At 32.9% G+C, this 17473-nt stretch overlaps 3 protein-coding genes across 5 annotated transcripts; 1 reads left to right on the forward strand and 2 right to left on the reverse strand.

The window, feature by feature from the left end:
- The first annotated feature begins 2946 nt into the window (after positions 1 to 2946).
- On the forward strand, positions 2947 to 5656 carry LOC135849418 (E3 ubiquitin-protein ligase TM129). The gene is made up of 6 exons (XM_065369846.1): positions 2947 to 3259; positions 3345 to 3591; positions 3650 to 3880; positions 3951 to 4107; positions 4182 to 4345; positions 4420 to 5656. Exons 1-6 carry the CDS (start codon positions 3055 to 3057, stop codon positions 4544 to 4546), a joined length of 1131 nt encoding a protein of 376 aa, XP_065225918.1. The 5' UTR covers positions 2947 to 3054; the 3' UTR covers positions 4547 to 5656.
- LOC135849417 (4-hydroxybutyrate coenzyme A transferase) lies at positions 5352 to 11408 on the reverse strand. The gene is made up of 9 exons (XM_065369845.1): positions 10922 to 11408; positions 10689 to 10841; positions 9231 to 9379; positions 9070 to 9160; positions 8802 to 8990; positions 8428 to 8643; positions 8176 to 8313; positions 6338 to 6469; positions 5352 to 6218 (listed from the first exon to the last, which is right to left on the reverse strand). Exons 1-9 carry the CDS (start codon positions 11103 to 11105, stop codon positions 6034 to 6036), a joined length of 1437 nt encoding a protein of 478 aa, XP_065225917.1. The 5' UTR covers positions 11106 to 11408; the 3' UTR covers positions 5352 to 6033.
- A 697-nt stretch (positions 11409 to 12105) lies between these two features.
- On the reverse strand, positions 12106 to 16694 carry LOC135846863 (condensin-2 complex subunit H2-like). Of its 3 annotated transcripts, none has more exons than XM_065366208.1 (14): positions 16474 to 16694; positions 16050 to 16182; positions 15013 to 15176; positions 14785 to 14939; positions 14551 to 14716; positions 14384 to 14472; positions 14094 to 14316; positions 13889 to 14024; positions 13646 to 13817; positions 13527 to 13568; positions 13237 to 13287; positions 12999 to 13162; positions 12689 to 12919; positions 12106 to 12606 (listed from the first exon to the last, which is right to left on the reverse strand). In XM_065366208.1, the coding sequence occupies exons 2-14, from the start codon at positions 16170 to 16172 to the stop codon at positions 12472 to 12474; spliced, it is 1851 nt and encodes a 616-aa protein (XP_065222280.1). In that variant the 5' UTR covers positions 16173 to 16182; positions 16474 to 16694; the 3' UTR covers positions 12106 to 12471. The 3 variants fall into 3 exon arrangements, with proteins under 3 accessions (XP_065222280.1, XP_065222281.1, XP_065222282.1); XM_065366209.1 differs by lacking the exon at positions 16050 to 16182 and adding an exon at positions 15564 to 15756 and having other exon boundaries at positions 16474 to 16693; XM_065366210.1 differs by lacking the exon at positions 16474 to 16694 and adding an exon at positions 15564 to 15756.
- Positions 16695 to 17473: the final 779 nt, after the last annotated feature.

Here is a 17473-nt window from a genome sequence, read left to right on the forward strand (position 1 = left end):
GGGCTGAAAAATGAATTTGAAAAATGAATTTGAAAAATTCAATGTTGAGAACCTCAAAGTTTGAATTTAAAAATTTAATTAATTTGCGACTCCAATTTTACCAAGTTGAAAAGTTGGAAAAGAAACGAAAACGCGAAAAATGTCATTGCACCACTTCCACCACTCGGAGGACAAAACAGGGCGTGGTTATGCAGCATATGCACATTTGACATTACTGCACAGACCAGAATCAGACTGGTAGAATTTATTTTCAACATGAGAATTTGGAATGCATCCACGAATTACAAGAATTTCTAAAACATTTTCAAACAATGCAAAACTTTCATGTTTACGATTTTCGCTCTCGATGACACGTCATTGGGATGTTGAAATAGAAATAAATCGGCGTTTAATAAAAATGTTTATTTATATAAAAACAAAGTTACACAATAAGGAAGACTTAATTACGTTAGAATTTAAGCTAACTCAACAATACGCTGCTCGTCATTCGTGCTTAAAATCACGAACTTTGAAGGGACGCTGAGCTTCAGTTCTCACTTTCTTTTCCATTAGGATGAATTGTTTCACATGTTCGATCGATTTTTCGAGCCATTTTCTCACATTACGTACAGTTATTCAGCTGTGTGGCAAAAATGATGTAATTTTGTCATTTTCTTCTTCTGTAGTCTGTACCTATCTAAAAATAGAAATCAAATAATTTGTTAGTGGATCACCTTCAGTCTGAAATTAATTGAGAACAAGCAATTGCAAAGTACTTCCATATTATTTACCTACTGTATTAGGGTATCAAATGTTTTTTTTTCTTTTTAAAAGAAAATCTAATTTCCGACGACATGAAATTGCAACTATAAGTGTTCAAGTGAGGAGATTCATTAGCATAAATAGGTGAAACTTTTACAGGTAGATAGGCCTAAACTTTGACATATTTCCAAACATAATTTACTTCTCACACTTTAGGTAAATAAAATTTATTTGTCTGGTTTTGCTTCTTTTTTCAAAGAGGAAGGAGTTTCTTTTATGTTTGTGTATTTTTTTAGCTAGTGTGAATATTTAATCTAAGTGATTGAAAAAATCGTGTTAGAACAGTTGGGGCAATAATTCTTCCATCAAAGATGCTTGCCGCAGACTTCCAACTTGCTGATAAATTTAGTTGAACTTTGATTTACATTGTTCGTCGAGATTCAATTTAAATTCGATACGAATTAAAAGATTACACAATATACCTACCTACCTATTGCCTGCAAACACTTGTCCTGAGGTATGGTCAATTTTGTCTTAGCGGCTAGCTGCGTTCTTCATTCATTTACTTTCCATAGTAATGGATAAAAGTCAAACTTGAAAGTTTGAATTTTACTTATTTGCATTTCTCAACCTCACCAATGTTAACTCTCTATTATTCGTAATTGTTCAAAGGGCACACGAAAGTGATCAGAATGATACTTATAAGATCTATGTACATATTTTCAGGCACTGGTAGCAATACTTGAAAATTTCTGTCAGAAATGACAAATTCAAAAACATTACGAATTCAAAATAACTTACCTATCTATATGGTTCAGTTGATTTTATTAATAATAGTTTCAATACTTTACTTTCATACTTCAGCAACAGGGCGAGAATTAATTTTTCTTGCTGGAAAGAAGTTGAAGTTTTCTAAGTAGGTACCTAAGTATATTTTGAGCGGATTGCTCGATAACATTCTTTTAGTGAGGTATATATTCCGAAATGCATGAAGTAACAATAACACAGTAATGACAATAACGGGAAATTTACAGGTTTTCTTAATTAGACAGGTTTGATTTTACATACCTTTCAATTTATGTACCTACATTGCGATTTCGTCGCTCGAAATAATCAAATCTTTTTCAAGTCGTTTTCTTGAAAATATTAAGCTGATTTCAATTATTGCAATTTTAAAGCTAAATTTAAAATATATTCGTTACAATCAATGAATGAATCGTTAGGAATCAGAGATAGGCGGGCTAGATACATCACTTGTCGAAAGCTCGAATCATAGAATGAGCGTTGGCGGTGGGATTCTCCTCAAATTTCTGAAATCGATATCACATTGGGCAATTCGCTCTTAACAGCGGATAGAGAATAAGATTTAAATTATCGAGTTGATAGTTTCGTGTAGAAACTGGTAGGTATAAAATTTAAAATTTACCTGCATTAATGTTTTTCGACAATTTTCAAAAATTATTTCAATTTGTTTTGAAAGCAGCAGCACTCTATGAATAGGTACCATGAAAAATGAGGCGCAGCTAATTTCAATTTTTAACTGCAATGAATTGGTACATATTTTTACATATATTCAAGATTGCCATTTAATAGACTCCTTTTGAAATTTGAAGACCCCTCAGTCCCTCACTGGAATTTACCATCTGCAGAGCAGTAAAAAATGAGTTCTATTCGTGTCTGTAAATCTGAAAAATAAATAGGTACATAATTATGACACCGTACGACGGTACGAGTGAATGAAGGATTTTTTTAAAAAATGATAAATTTCTTAGTAACAGAATTATTTTAGAATTATTCATACCTGATTCAAAAAGATTTGTTCTGCAACGAATAGGTCAAGGAATTCAAAATTTTGATGATTGATGATTTGATAATTTAATTTATCAAGAAATGTTGTATTTTGTGTTGTCGTGAAATTGAAAATTGGAAAATGGAAATATGTACCTATTCTTCTTTTCGTTCTTTATCTTTAGGATCAGGAATGAGGAAACACCTCACCTGCAAAAAGAAAAATTAAAATTAATCACTCCAGCAGCAGTCCAGCATATGTTTTTTGATTTTTTTGAGGACTTTGAGATTTGAGACTTGAGTTCTGTTGATTTTTGAATTTCTGATTATTCGACAAAAATTTAAAATTAAAACGAAATGTGGTTCCAATAAATTCCGTCTAGCGAGCGCTGTTTCTCTTCGAAAAAATTCTTATCAGTCTTCGTGTTTCGTAAACAAGAACTTGTTTTTTTCCAATTTCCATGTCAATCTGAATCATAAAATTCACTGTCGTTTTAAAAATTGAATAATTCTTTAAATTTCAAAATGAATGAAGTATTCGTTTTATATTCCTTGATCTACACCATAATAACATTTTGTTTCGTATACAAAACAGATCTATTCATCAGTGTCGGATTGACAGTTGAGAACCTGTTCGATTCTTACCTAGGTAGAGAACATGACAATTTTATCATGTATCATATAAAAAAAACCTGCATAACCAAGATCCTTCACCTCTCCATACCGCTGGGTAAGTTCTTCTTTGATTTAATTTCAAAATTTCCAATTTTTTTCAAGTGTTTCAATCTGTATGTGATAATATAATTAACTTACAGGATTCTTCACTGGTTTGAGTATATTCAAAGCTCAGAAGTACTTCGTTCTGTTACTCGGCGAAATATCCTGGCAGCTGATTCTTCTCGGTAGTTTATCTATACCAGTGTACGCTCTATTTGAGTTAATATTCCAATACCAGCAGGACTGGAGCACGCATCATATCGTAAAGAAATTAAAACTATTTCAAAATGATCGTATGACTTCGTGGAAAGCAGTGAGCCATTCGATTAACGAAGAATATAAATTGTAAGTTGAATTAAAATTCATGTCCAATCGCTCGTTCTAATGTACGTTTTGATTTCAGATCCGACAAAACTATATTACACTGCGGTAATAGAATGAAATTAGTGTTAACGAGAAATTGGATAGTTAAAGTTGGCACATATGATCTCGATCTCGCTCATCAAAATGATGCCCGTCTCATAGTGTGTAGCGCCGATACACACGATACTGGTAGTAATGGATACTCAACGGTTGTACAGTTTATCAATGTGAAAATCATCTATTCCAATGATACGCGAGATTTCCTAGTTAGGTAAGAAGCTATTTCCAAAACGCCTGCTCTCTAATCTTCGCAATCCACATATTGATTTATTTGTACGCAGATTGCACGCGTTCGACTTCAAAGATCTCAAAGAAGCTGTTCACTGTCCAATTACTGTATCAGAAAACGTTACATTTTATCAAACCAAAGTTGAAGAATTTCTAGAAATATTTAAAGATCTCGTAAAAAACAATCCAACATTCGAATTCACCGGAGAAGTAAGACAGTAAAATACCCCCTAGGATTAATTAGGTCAATTACTCTCCCTTCTATTCTCACAATTTACTTTCAGGAGATTGAAATGTGTATCGGTTGTATGACATCTGAAGCGAACGTTAAACTAGTAAAGCACTGCAACGACATCAGTACCAACGAACCAGTCAACGGGGCTCCTGAACCGAAATGCGTGTCCTGTAAATGTAGACCTTTGTGGTGTATCGATTGTATGGGTAAATGGTCAGTATATTATTTCAATTCAGACCGCAAATATCGTATTCGATTAAATATTTAATCGGTTATTCTATTCGTAGGTTTGCTTCGAGACAAGATCAGACGTTAACTGAAACGTGGTTATCTTCGAAATGTCCTTGTCCAGTATGCCGAAGTACGTTTTGCATGTTGGACGTATGTCCTGTAATTAAACCTGATAGAAATTAAATTTCAACGTGATTCTTTTAGTATATAGCGTGATATTTTTACCTTGCGATGTTGACTTGTTTAAAAATAAGCTAGATTTTTTTAAGTACCTGTTTCTACTACGTATATTGTATTACAAGCTGATTTCAATCTCTGGTCGTAAGCCGATGCATTTCAAAGTTAATACTCGGTTTGTGTTTTATCTTCCTTCGTGTTTTGCATTTTAATTCAATTTCAATTGAGTAATCGCTTATTTTGTCTCATTGCTTTTATCGATTCTAATATTTTATATTCATTCACGTTAAAAACATAACACAAGTGTGACATTTGCTTTGCACTATAAATTTATTTTTGTTATTTTTTTTCTACGATACTAAGACTGATGATAGTTTCGTATTACTTATTTTCTAAGTTCTACATTCCTAGTTCTCGATCTAAGCTCTGATGTATTACCGGTGAAATCTGCGATCTCTTTTGCTATTTCCGCGCCATAAATCAGTAGGTAATAGTTACTATATGATCGGTTCAACATAAATGTGAATTAACGAATTAATCGATATGGGTTTTTCTTCTATTTTTCTTTAAGTGTTTTATATATTTTATTATTTTATTGAACGATTTTAGAGTTATGCTTTCGTCGAGTAATTGATTCTTATACCTTTCTGTTTGATTTTAATTCCGATTGTTACTAATGATTTTTTTTTCAAACTGTAAAATAAAATATTGTTTTGTTTACGAAACTTTTTACTTTTCATATCACGGTGATATCGAATATCGGTTTCCAATGATACGATTTCGAGTGTGTAATGTTATTAAACAACATACGAACACCACAATATAATTTATTGCTTAATAATTGCTTTACACGATCTATTTATACATAGCTTAGTAGGTAGGTACATAGCGAATCATTTTTTTAAAACATAATTTCACACAACATACGAGGAAAATAATCTGGTGGGCTAATCCAATTTCAAAACTACGGTAACCAATTATCAAATAATTCCAGCTACATTTTTATTCACACGCGTTCAGAAATATTATATGTAGTATTACGTAATTACACGAGAATGTATTTATCACGGATCGTTCGAGATTGTTACGAGAAGGAGAGAAATAAAAACAGCGAAAGTTTACCGAAAAATTAAAACTATCACATACGAGGATAAAAATTACAAAATGGCACACGAACCAGCTCTAAAAACACCAAGGTATCTGCTTATACGAATAGGAATGCAATGGATGGATACGAGTTACGTATTCTCGGTGGTAATCTGGTATCCTAAAAAGTAATTAACCTACCCGAAGAGAAATCTTTCTAATACTGATTTAAGCGATTCGTAATTCAATTGTGTTTTAGAGTCATCGTCTGTGTAATAAGCTCTCGATATTCTGGATTTTTTTTTTTTCATCGAAGAAAAGAAATAGATCAATATAGAGATAAAGAGGTATAGAATAAATTATAGAATACCACGTGGCGTAGGTATAGTCGCGACTCTCGCGTTATTCTACGCAGATGGCATAACTTTCAGACGATCGTAGGCGGCTTTTTCTAACGATTCGCGGTGCTGAGGATGAGAAATGTTGATAAGAGCGTGCGCACGTTGTCTTAAGCTTTTACCAAATAAGTAAGCAATTCCGTATTCCGTAACGACATAGTGCACATGCGCTCTCGTTGTAACGACACCGGCGCCTGAAAATTAAATATTTATGAAATCGTTAGATATGTACGTAAATTAGTGCCTCAGTATACGATACGAGTTCATGAAACGAATGCAGATTGTGGAATTTTTGAAGCAAACTTTAACTTACCTGGTTTTAAGAAAGGTGTAATTTTACTTTCGCCGGTTTTTTCGTTGGTCGATTGCATCGCGATGATCGGTTTACCTTTACCGTCTAAACCTTCGCCGGCTCCTCTGATGAAGTCGACTTGGCCTCCAAAACCTAAAAAAAAAGATTCAATTGAAAAAAAAATTTAAATCGGATAGAAAATATTAATCATAAATTGGAATTTCGTGAGATTACAAGGCTTGTACTCACCCCCCCCCCCCCAACAACTTTGGTAACCAAAAAAACTAAAAAAAAAGTGACCAAAAAAGAAACAAAAGGGCGATCAAAAATTTTCAATGTAGAAAAAACAACCAAAAAACATATTTTCAAATACATATAAAAAGTTGGATTATTTTGCAACTTTTTGGAAAAAGGACCTTTTAAATTTTTTTGCAAAAAACCCCCAAAACAGCAAATAAAAGTTTCCACCAATTTCTGAAAAACCTGTAATTTTTGAAATTATTGGGTAAAAAATTATTTTTAGCACAACAGCGAGATTCTTTGGTAATTCTTGAAAAAGAAGTCGGATTTTTGTCAAGACTAAAAATATTTTAGTAAAAAGCAGAACTTTCAGGTAATTATCGCGAAAAAACAAAAAAGGTGAAAATTTTCAGCAACTTTGCAAGAAAACGATAATTTTTGCCATTTTTTGGCAAAAAGCAAATACTTCGAAAATTTTAGAAAAAAGCACGCTTTTTTGAAATCATTTGACTCTTTTTCAATTTTTTAATGAAAAACGAAATTTTAGGCATTTTTTGGCAAAAAGCGAGATGTTAGGACAATTTTAGAATAAATGTGAAACTTCGGATTTTGTTTGTAAAAAAACGAAAGTTTTTTGCCTTTTTTTTAAGAAGCGATAAAAAACAAGAATTTGGGCAAAAATCAGGATTTTTTGAGAGTACAATCAATCCTCAACTTTTAAAAGAGAATGCGAAACTTCAGGCCATTTTTGAAGAAAAAAAAAGCGAGATTTTCAGTAAGGTAAGTCTTGAACAAAGTTAAGACTTTCAATTTTTGTCAAATTAAGCAAGATTTTCACAAATTCACAAAAAATTAGAACTTTTTGGTAGTTGTCTATCAACTTTTTGTTTTAGAAAAAAACGAAATTTTTGGGTAATTTTTGGAAAAAAGCGAAGATTTGTTTTAGCAAATCAGCTATTTTTTTTTGAAAAATTCAAAAATTTGATAATTTTAGCAAAAAGTAGGCCTTTTAAGAATTATTGACTTTTTTTAAAACTTTTGATTTCTACAAAAAAATGACAATTGTATACAATTTTGCTCAAAAGCGAAAATTTGTGTCAGTTTTAGAAAAAGCTGGAAGTTTTGAAAATTTTTGCAATTTCTGACAAAGTCAAGATTTTGCATAATTTTTGGAATTTTTTTTGCAAAAAACGACAATTTTTAGCCATTTTTCTAGAAAGAAAAAATGTTTGTCAATTTTCAAAAAAGCTAGAATTTTTGACATTTTTTGATAAGAAGCAAGACTTTGACAATTTTAACAAAAAAGGGGAAAAACGAGACTTTCGGGTGATTTTTGAAGATTTTACACAATGAAAGGACGAAACTTCAGCAAATTAATGTAAAATGACCTTGCTTCAACTTGTTAAATTGAACTGTTTCACGTTTAAAAATAGCAACGGCAAGACAATATCATTTTACGATGAGCAAGCGTTTTAATGAAAAGAAATCGACGCTTGTATAGGTATAGGCAATTATAACATAAACTCATCGTTCTTTAATGACACTAAAACAGCGAGGATTACATCGTTAAAACGTTGAAAATAGTATCATATTGAGTCGCTATCGAGTGAGATATTTACCTGAATACATTCTTGTACCGATTGAATCGGATACAACTTGACCAGTAATATCAACTTCAATACAAGAATTAATGGCGGTCATTTTTGGATTCTGAGCAATCACACTGGTATGATTGGTATACGCACACGTTCTCATTTCTAAAAAATAAAAATTGAAGACAGTTTACTCGAATGCCTATTAAATAATAAACTATGATCATACTTATTCTCAGGAAAATTTTCCTCCGAGATAAAAACCTCCAAAAAACGTACCAATGAGAGGATTATTGTTGACAAAATCGTACAAAGGTTTTGTTCCGATCAGGAAACTGCTAATGATTTTGCCTTTATTAATAGTTTTTTTATTATTAGTAACGCAGCCACGTTTGACTAGATCGATAACGCCAACGCTGAACATTTCGGAATGAATTCCCAAATCTTTATGATTGGTTAATTTCGATAATACGGCGTCTGGTAGAGCTCCGATACCTACAAAACATTGTTCAAATATTAGTACACCATATAGTACTTCGATATCGCCGAATAAAACCAGTCAAAGGTCAACTTCGGTCGATAACCGATCCGTTAAACCAACGTTATCAGTTCAATTAGCGGATTTTACAACCAGAGTAAACGTTGTAACTTACCCATTTGCAACGTGGCTCCGTCTTCTACCAATTCTTGGGCGATAAATTCGCCTATTTTAGTCTCATTGGCCGAAGGTGGATTACCACCGTGTTCGGGGAGGTCCATATCTAATTGGACCGCGTAATCGAAATGGGACTGGTGGACTAGTGCGTCACCGAACGTTCGTGGCATGTTTTTATTCACTTGAGCTGTCAAATACATAAATAAATATTTGTTAGTAGATGAAGATTTTCGTTTTATGTTTCTTTTTCATTTTCTTGACATTACCTATGATGATTTTCGAACTGGCAATTGCACTTCGGACTATATCAACGCTGGTTCCCAAGGAACAGAAGCCATGTTCGTCGGGTGGCGATACCTACGAAGGAAATAATCCATTAGAAATATTGAATTACATATTTTGGCTTGAAAATATTTCACCGATGTACCTGAATAATGGCAACATCTGGTTGAATGACTTTTCTATCGAATAAATAATGTATCTCGGATAAAAATATAGGAACGCAGTCACTTCGTCCTTCTGCTACAGCTTTTCGTACGTTTCCCGCCATAAAGAACGATGTTGATCGAAATATCCCTGCAAAATTGAATTTTCGTTAGTATTTCGCACATACATGAACGTAATATTGACATGTTGCCAGCATCGAGGTATTAAATTAAATCTTCGACTCGAAAGCAAGTTTAATAAGAATGTTATTGAACTTGAACCAGTCTATGTTAATTAATGTCTGACGTGTGAGGTGAGAAATTCGCCTATATAATGCAGCCATCGCTGCTTACAAAATGACAATTTCAACGCTTCATTATAAATACAATTGTCAAGGCCAACAGTTAGGCTTATGTTTTATTTCTCAACATCCTGTTAATTTACAGCTAACTAAGTTATCTATCAATTTTTTTAATAAACAATATTATCTTTTTGAAGCGATAAAAGTTTTTTTGTAACTGAATTTAGACTGTGTAATGAACAAAAATGGTATCTAAATATTCTAGGTACAAAATAGTAACGTTATTTTATATTCAATAGTTTAATCTAATCGAAAAGTCAATCGTTCCCATAGAAAAGAAGTAGCTGAGACCATTTATACAGGCTATTTTTGAAATCTGAGAGTAATTAAGGCTCGTTAACCGTAGACTTCTGACATAAATTTATTTCCAACTTCGAACATGGAATAAATTTTATACCTCCGGCACTGAAAATGAAAAATATGTGTTTACGTAGCAGTAGCACGTAAACAGTTGTTGGGTGGTAAACATGCATCGAGACTGGTTAGGAAAACCAACTCATATGACAATATTTTTCATCAAGGTTATAAAACGTTAACGTTTTCAAGGTTCCAAAAATAATCCAAAAGAAGATTTCATTCTTAGAATAAAGTTGAAAGTTTTGTATACAAGCGCGTCACGAAGTTCGATAAAATTATCGGAAAAAATAAACGTTTCCGGAAAACTTATGTAACTGATGAACTTCGACCTAAGCGAATCTTTCATTTATGATACCTACATTAATAAAACAACGAAGAAATATTTTCATCACGATAATTGTTCGACTCTATACGGATCAAAACAGACGTAATTACATTATCAGCAAAATATGACGATTTATTTACAAGCACCGATGAGTCGAATTTGGAATTTAGCCATTTTCTATAAATAAAGGACCGTTTTAGTAAACAACAATTTGCAAGAAAATTTTACGAAACGTTATTTTCTAAAAATTATAATATCACATCGAATAAACCATAATATGGTGACCTTTTCAACGCTACGATAATGAAAGCGACCTTGTTATCAAATGAGAAATAGTCTCAGCGACTAATGATTAATCAAAAATGTCACTTTTTTATCATTCACCAAGCTCCTAATCGAACCAATATTTCGAATACCTTCGCATTCGGGAGCTGTATATTCGGCTTTTCCTTCCGTATGAATATGGCAAACGCTAACATTTTTCAGTTTCTTTTCTAATCCATGTTTGGTCATAGCTTGAATGAGTGGAATGGGTGTAGACGCTGCTCCTCCGAGGAAAACCGTATCCCCTGGAATGACATTGTAATTCGTGATTAGAAGAAATTCACTTAGGTACTGAAATAGATTACGAGGGATGTAATATTCATACCAGATTTTATACAGGAGACAGCTTCTTCGGCTGAAGTCCATTTCGGATCCCGAGGGAGAGGCTGCGCCGGTTCCGGTGAATACGTGAAGTAGAAATTTACAGCTGATTTTTCAACATTGTATTTATTACTTGGAAGTAATAATTTACCGAAACGGGATGCTAATTTTTGAAATTTATCAGCCATTGATAGAAATTATTAAACAAACGACAAATCAACACAAACGAGTAAAATTATGTCGACAGAAATAAGCTAACGATGATGTGACCGAAACTACTAGATATCTTGTACTTTCATAAATAATGAGCTGACGATTAGATGAAAAGATAGTTAACGAGTTCAATTAACTGATATTATCGAACCACTTGACTCAAGTACTCACTATACAGCTTCGAACTTTCTACAAATCGAAAAATATAAAGTTTATCGACAGCAATAGTTGAAACACTAGCAGAACAGAAAACTGAAAAGCACTGAAAGTTTGACAACACGAACACGAATCACGAACGAACTTAACCGAAGGCTAACCTAACGGAGATGCACGAAGCTCAACCTAACGGAGATACACGAAGGCTAACCTAACGGAGATGCACGAAGGCTAACCTAACCTAAGGGCAGCAAAAGCGAACGATTTATGCATTCTTTTTACCATGTTAGGTTAGGTTAGGTTAGGTTTGCGTGTTTTTTCATGCAAACCTAACGTAACCTAACCTAAGTGTAGCAAAAAGCTAATAATTCTGCGGTATTAGATTCAGGCATTGTAAGTTTTTGTTGCAAATTAGCAATGTAAAATCGTTTAAATGCTCTTTTTAGATAGTTGGTTGAATATTGGACCATAATAATGAACTAGAAGGCTTCTTTGTAGTTCTCAAGAGCAAAAATTTGTTGTGGAGACACATCTTACTGTGTAATGAATACGAATAATTCTTTTAGCAAGACGATTGCATGCTGGTAATTACAATTATTACTAATCGCTGCATTCAAAATGATTTCTCTAAACATATTTTACTTTTCGAAGATAGTGAAAATGCTCGAACGCTACGTAGTACGTACGAATGTTTCGTTTACTGGTTTATTTGATTACATAGATTGCAGATTTGAAAAATTTGCTGAATTCAAATCGTCGAAAATTTTGTTCTTCATAAGAATTCACTTTATATTTGACAAGAAAAAAAAAACACCGAAATATTTTTACATATTATTTTTATTAAACAACCATTGACATGTTTTACATAAACGTAACATAAATTTGTAACATTATAAAACAAAGACGTTGTATAAAAAGTTACAAAAATATCTCTAAGAATTGGCTTTTGTATCAACTAGAAATAAATAATCGTATAAAATATCGAAATATAAAAAAATGCATTCTTATAAAAAATTGAAAGAAAATACGAGATATCATTCAACGGTAACGTGATGTTACAATTGCGTTTTTTCCTAATGAATACGACGTGTTAACAAACGCTTCATATATAAAGGAACAAAATTAAACCAGAGAGATCACTTCATGAATATTAAAATAAAGAAGCTCATAAGATGAATAAAGTTTTCACGAGTAATCTTTTCGCATATCTTGGTCTAACGTTTCGTGCTGACGGACTCGACTAAGTACAGTTAAATTCATATCGTTAACTCCGAGTTCATTTTGATCGTCTCTGGATATAGCAACATTATAGGAGTTCGCCTGAAAAAAGGTTTCGTTATTGCAATACATATAATCATCGTTTAATGAACGAGAATGAACGTAAATAGAGCTTTAATCGTACCAGTAGAAGCGACGAGAGGAAAAATCTAGGAATTTCTTCTCTGGGTTGATTTTCTACTACGCTGGCGAACGTTAATGTATTTTTCCCGCTGTTTTGGGGAAATTTCTGTAAAATTTGCGAACCGTATTCGTGTATATCGAAACACGTACGTTCTTCTTCTCGTTCTAATATAGGCCTTATGCTATCGTGCCAGGAGGATACTTTAGACGCGATTTCATTAATTGTATCGTCCTAAAGAAAGAAAAAAAGTGGTTTAGTATATATCGTGATTAATAACTCATTTCAAGATTTGCTCGAAAAGAATACTCACTGGATGGGGTTGTAATCCTTTTTGGTACTCTTCGATATTTTTAATAGCGTTTTCCAAGTAATCTTGGTGACCTGCAGGTGGATGATTTGGCGACAATGGAGTATCGGAATCATTCGAAGGCATAACATCCTCGAAAGGCGCAATGTCGTTCTCATTTTCAAATACTGCAAAGATAAATTACATTGAGCGATGTTCGTAAATACAAATAAAACTTTGAAATAATCGTATCTGTGCTTACTTCCATGGTCACGGTCATCATCGTCTCCAAACGCATTAAATCCACGAAATTCTGTAAAAATAGTAATTTTAAATGTTAATAGATTCAATAAATGCATCAAGCACATAATAATACATTTTTTAATCGTCATAAATTCATTCAAACCTCCTTCTCTCAGTTTACCCAAAACTTGGTGATTTTTAAAAAAGTATGTTTTCTGTGTCGAAGTTTACTAGCGTTAAAATCGCCATAACATTTTCACTGATAATGATTTTAGAGGTAAACTGTACGATATTACTCCCTTATCTTACCTGTTTCGGTTTCCACAGTAGGATTGTTTCTTTTCTTGCGTCCTGTTTGAAGCAAATATGAAAACATTTAATATCAACATAATACCATCGATTCTAAACATATGTTTGTCGTATTTTACTTCTTTTGTTTTCCCTCATGAGCATTTTCCGACGATATTCTTCTTCTTTTTGCAACCCATTGGCTATACAGCTACTGAACGGAAGACCGGATTTATATTTGAACATACCAAGCAGCAAATCAGCTAACACGTAATTATTGGGATAAGATTCACATTTCGATATATTTTCCTCCTGACAACAAAATCATTCACAATAAAAGCAGGAATAATTTCGCGTGAAATTGATTCGCACGTGAAACAAACCTTTCTCAAGCATTCAGGCAGCTTGACGACACTTCTTGTTTTTAATTGTCTTTCGATAGCTTTGTTGTTATCACAAATAGGATTCCAAACAGCTTCAATCATTTGATCGACGTTTACTACAGCTTCGCCAACTTTACTGTAATTGGAGAATGTTTGTTTTGATTATCCTTATAAAACGAGTTTCGACTGCAAACGTAATATTTACTTCATTTTTTCGAAATAAGCAAATCCAGACGTATCACTTTCATCGAGATTGGAATTATTGAGGAATTCTTCGACAACATTTTGATAACTTTGAGACCCAGGATCACCAGGAGAAGGTGGTACATCGAGAGGTTCGTGATCAATTTCCATGGGGTTGATTACGGAAGGCGGATTTGTATCAATATCCATTTGATGTGATTCGGCTGGCACATTGAAAACAGAATCTGCACAAATGAATTCATTTTAATTACAAAGTATTGGATACAAATTCCTTCGCACTGTTCAACTAACCATCAATGGCAGCGCCATTTTCGCCATGATCACATGATAGACAAAAGTCTTCTTTGGGAATCACGCCGTTACACAAGATTCCGTTGATACTGTGGAATAATAACAGATCATTATTTTTCTGTAAACAAAACAGGTCTACTTATGAGGTGTAATTTATTCGCACGAACCTGAATTCTTCTTTTCTGCCCAAAACTTCTTCTTTACTATCGTAAATGTAGCAAGAAAAATCATCTTTGGTTTTCACTCTGGGACATTCGGAGATTTTATTACGAACCAAAAAAGAATCAGCCTTTTTAACTTCTTCGTAAGTGAATTTTTTTATACAAGATTTTCCTGGAAAATTGAAATTCAATTTAGTCAAGAGAGCAACATATTTACCAATTTGTTGAGCACAAACATACTTATAAGGGAGACATCCGAACAAATATCTTCGAAACGATTCAACAAAGCTTCCTTGTCGTTTTTCTTTTTCTGCGATTTTGCTCTATCACGATTCTCAGGATCATCTCCCTCTTCTTCCTCGTTAGGTGCGCCAACTTCGTTCAATCTTCCGAGTCTATCGAATAAATTGGAACGTTAATAACAGATTCATTAATGTAAATGAAAGTTTGGTAGGGTTCAGAACTTACTCCAATTTACGAAATATAATATGGAATTGTAAAACTTGCTCTTGCAAATTATCAACTTTCTTGGCGAAGACCGATGACAAAGCTTGCATAACAACTGCAGCTTGAATGAAGTCCACCGGTTTGTGGATTAAGGTCATCAAATATTCCAGGTATTTCTGAGCGAACTGTGTAAAAATAAGAAAATTAGAGGGTGAAAAACAGCCATACATAAGCTAAATCCAATGCACAACATGGATTAATGGTGAAAACATGTTAATCAAGTGTGCACAAACAATAAGCTGAGGCTGACCAGCCAAATAAAGAATATAACAAGCAAGCCACATACTTACACCAACTTCGGTACCCTGAGGTTAGTCACAAAATACATATAAAACTGCCCGCAAACAAATCATTCTATTTTTATATCATAACTACCACGACAATCAATAAAAATAGAATCATTCATAACGAAGGTATGTATCGATGATAAAACATACAATTTTATATGTAAAATGAATGGAAATTAGAATTAAAACTTACTAAACTGACCATATTAAGCATAATTTACTCACATCCTGATTAATATCCAATTTTGAGATGTTTTGAATCGTTAAACATTCTAAGTTAGAATCCATTTCGAGTAAGGAAAAAAAGATTAGACCCTAACTGCGTCAATATAATCAGTTGTCAGTAAGTAAAGATAAAATCAGCAGGTCGACAAACCACTGTCGTCGCCTCTTATGCAGAATGCCGAGTTTTCCGACTCTGTAACAAAATATATAATGATTTTAAAACTTTCTGCTCAATAGTGACTGCGTAGGTTACTCATTCGCAGTTATGTTAGGCGATTACTGAAGCGCTTTCATGTATTTCCATTCATTTTTTTTTTATCAAGATAGAAGCATAATATGCAAACCCATGAAAAGATAACGTAAATATCGTGCTCTCGTTCGGGAACACACGATTAAAAAAATGGCAAATCAGAAAACAAAAAACATAAAAAGCTCAAATATGCCGGCGAATTTCTTGACGTGCTCCATCCAATTTCCATTACTCACATTTGCTAGGTGTTTTCCGTCATTTCTAATTACTATTTCAACAATTACATCTTTACGTTCAGTGGCGAAACAACGATACCAATCGAAAGATTCATTAAGATTTGGTAAAATTCGCATTTCCATTATTATATCTCTAGAAAACACAAGACGAATTAATTTGTAATATGATTTTCAAACAATCTTCACATTGATCGATTTTGCTCAATGTTGATGGAATTGAATTCTTATCAATCCAGTGCAGAGTAATCGCCGCGTAACCTACATAACTTTAACGAATGTTACATTTTACTCTACGTTAAATTATTTACGTATTTGATTAAACGAATTAATCGTATATCTTTCAAGTACGTTAAACGGGGTTATAATTTAAAATGAAACGTCTAAATTAAACATTACATTACAAGTAAAATACTCTTGAACGTACTTGGTATGACCGTTTATGAGACTTGGTTTAAGGATACAGTAATTAGAACTATCATTTCAATTCAAAATAGTTGAAAGAGCAATTGTTAAAACGAATAATACATCATAAAATAAAACCATTGTAGTAGAAAATATCAATCAAATCTTCTAATCTCTTGAAATATTTAAACCATGTAAAATAAAATATACAAAACAAAAAAAAAATACGTTACAAGAAAAATGGAATCCGAATGTCGTTGATCAATCAGTGCTGCCAGTTCGCAAAACAGCACAACTAAAAAGTTTCGCGACTTCAATTTTTTTTTAGAAAAAAAAATAATACGATATTTTATTTTATTTTCATGCGTGCTCAAATTAGTCAAATTTACAATTTGCCTCATATTGCGATTATTTTTTTTGAGAAAGAATGAAAGAAATGATGAAAATAAAATTGCCTGGTAGCCTGGTAAATGAATCTTCAAGATTCATGATTGTGATTCATCCAAAATGATGAGCATGGATGCAAAATTCGAAGAGTTTGAAAATATTGTTAAAAACCTCCGGTCAGTTGATCTTTTCATTGATTTTTTACGTAAAAATCAATGATCTTTTACAGCGTTTTTCGGCTCATCATGTGGTCTAATTGGCGAAGGAGAGGGAGCCAAACTACAATTTAAATTTGCTATTTGCTATTAAAAATTGAAATCAAAATGGTGAATTATAATGAATGAAATACGTCCATGAATAATTGAAAAAATGTGTTGATGAGGGAAGGGGGAGACAGCTACAGCTTGCATTTTTCAAAAATCGGAATCAAAATGGTAGAAAACATAAAACAAGAGGTATTCATTATTCAATATCAATTGATAGTTGCCAGTTGGTAAAATGTGATGATAATGGCAAGAGGGAATGGAGGAAAGGAGCTTATTACTTTCATTAACTTTCTAAAAAAAACAAAACATACTTACTTACTGAAATAAAACCGCGGATAATTTTCTCTCAGTCTCGGAGAATAAATTTCT

Source organism: Planococcus citri, chromosome 5 (genome assembly GCF_950023065.1).
Source record: "Planococcus citri chromosome 5, ihPlaCitr1.1, whole genome shotgun sequence".
In the NCBI taxonomy this organism is placed as follows: Eukaryota; Metazoa; Arthropoda; class Insecta; order Hemiptera; family Pseudococcidae; genus Planococcus; species Planococcus citri.

Coding starts and splice junctions, on each gene's coding strand:
- LOC135849417 (XM_065369845.1), bottom strand. CDS start 11,105: ATGGCTGATAAATTTCAAAAATTAGCATCCCGTTTCGGTAAATTATTA. Junction 8,991..9,069: donor CAGTTCGAAAATCATCATAG/GTAATGTCAAGA, acceptor TGTATTTGACAG/CTCAAGTGAATAAAAACATG. Junction 6,470..8,175: donor CGGTACAAGAATGTATTCAG/GTAAATATCTCA, acceptor CTTTTTTTTTAG/GTTTTGGAGGCCAAGTCGAC.
- LOC135846863 (XM_065366208.1), bottom strand. CDS start 16,172: ATGGAAATGCGAATTTTACCAAATCTTAATGAATCTTTCGATTGGTAT. Junction 14,717..14,784: donor TTCGGATGTCTCCCTTATAA/GTATGTTTGTGC, acceptor TCAATTTTCCAG/GAAAATCTTGTATAAAAAAA. Junction 13,288..13,526: donor TACTGTGGAAACCGAAACAG/GTAAGATAAGGG, acceptor CTATTTTTACAG/AATTTCGTGGATTTAATGCG.
- LOC135849418 (XM_065369846.1), top strand. CDS start 3,055: ATGAATGAAGTATTCGTTTTATATTCCTTGATCTACACCATAATAACA. Junction 3,260..3,344: donor TCACCTCTCCATACCGCTGG/GTAAGTTCTTCT, acceptor ATTAACTTACAG/GATTCTTCACTGGTTTGAGT. Junction 4,108..4,181: donor CATTCGAATTCACCGGAGAA/GTAAGACAGTAA, acceptor ATTTACTTTCAG/GAGATTGAAATGTGTATCGG.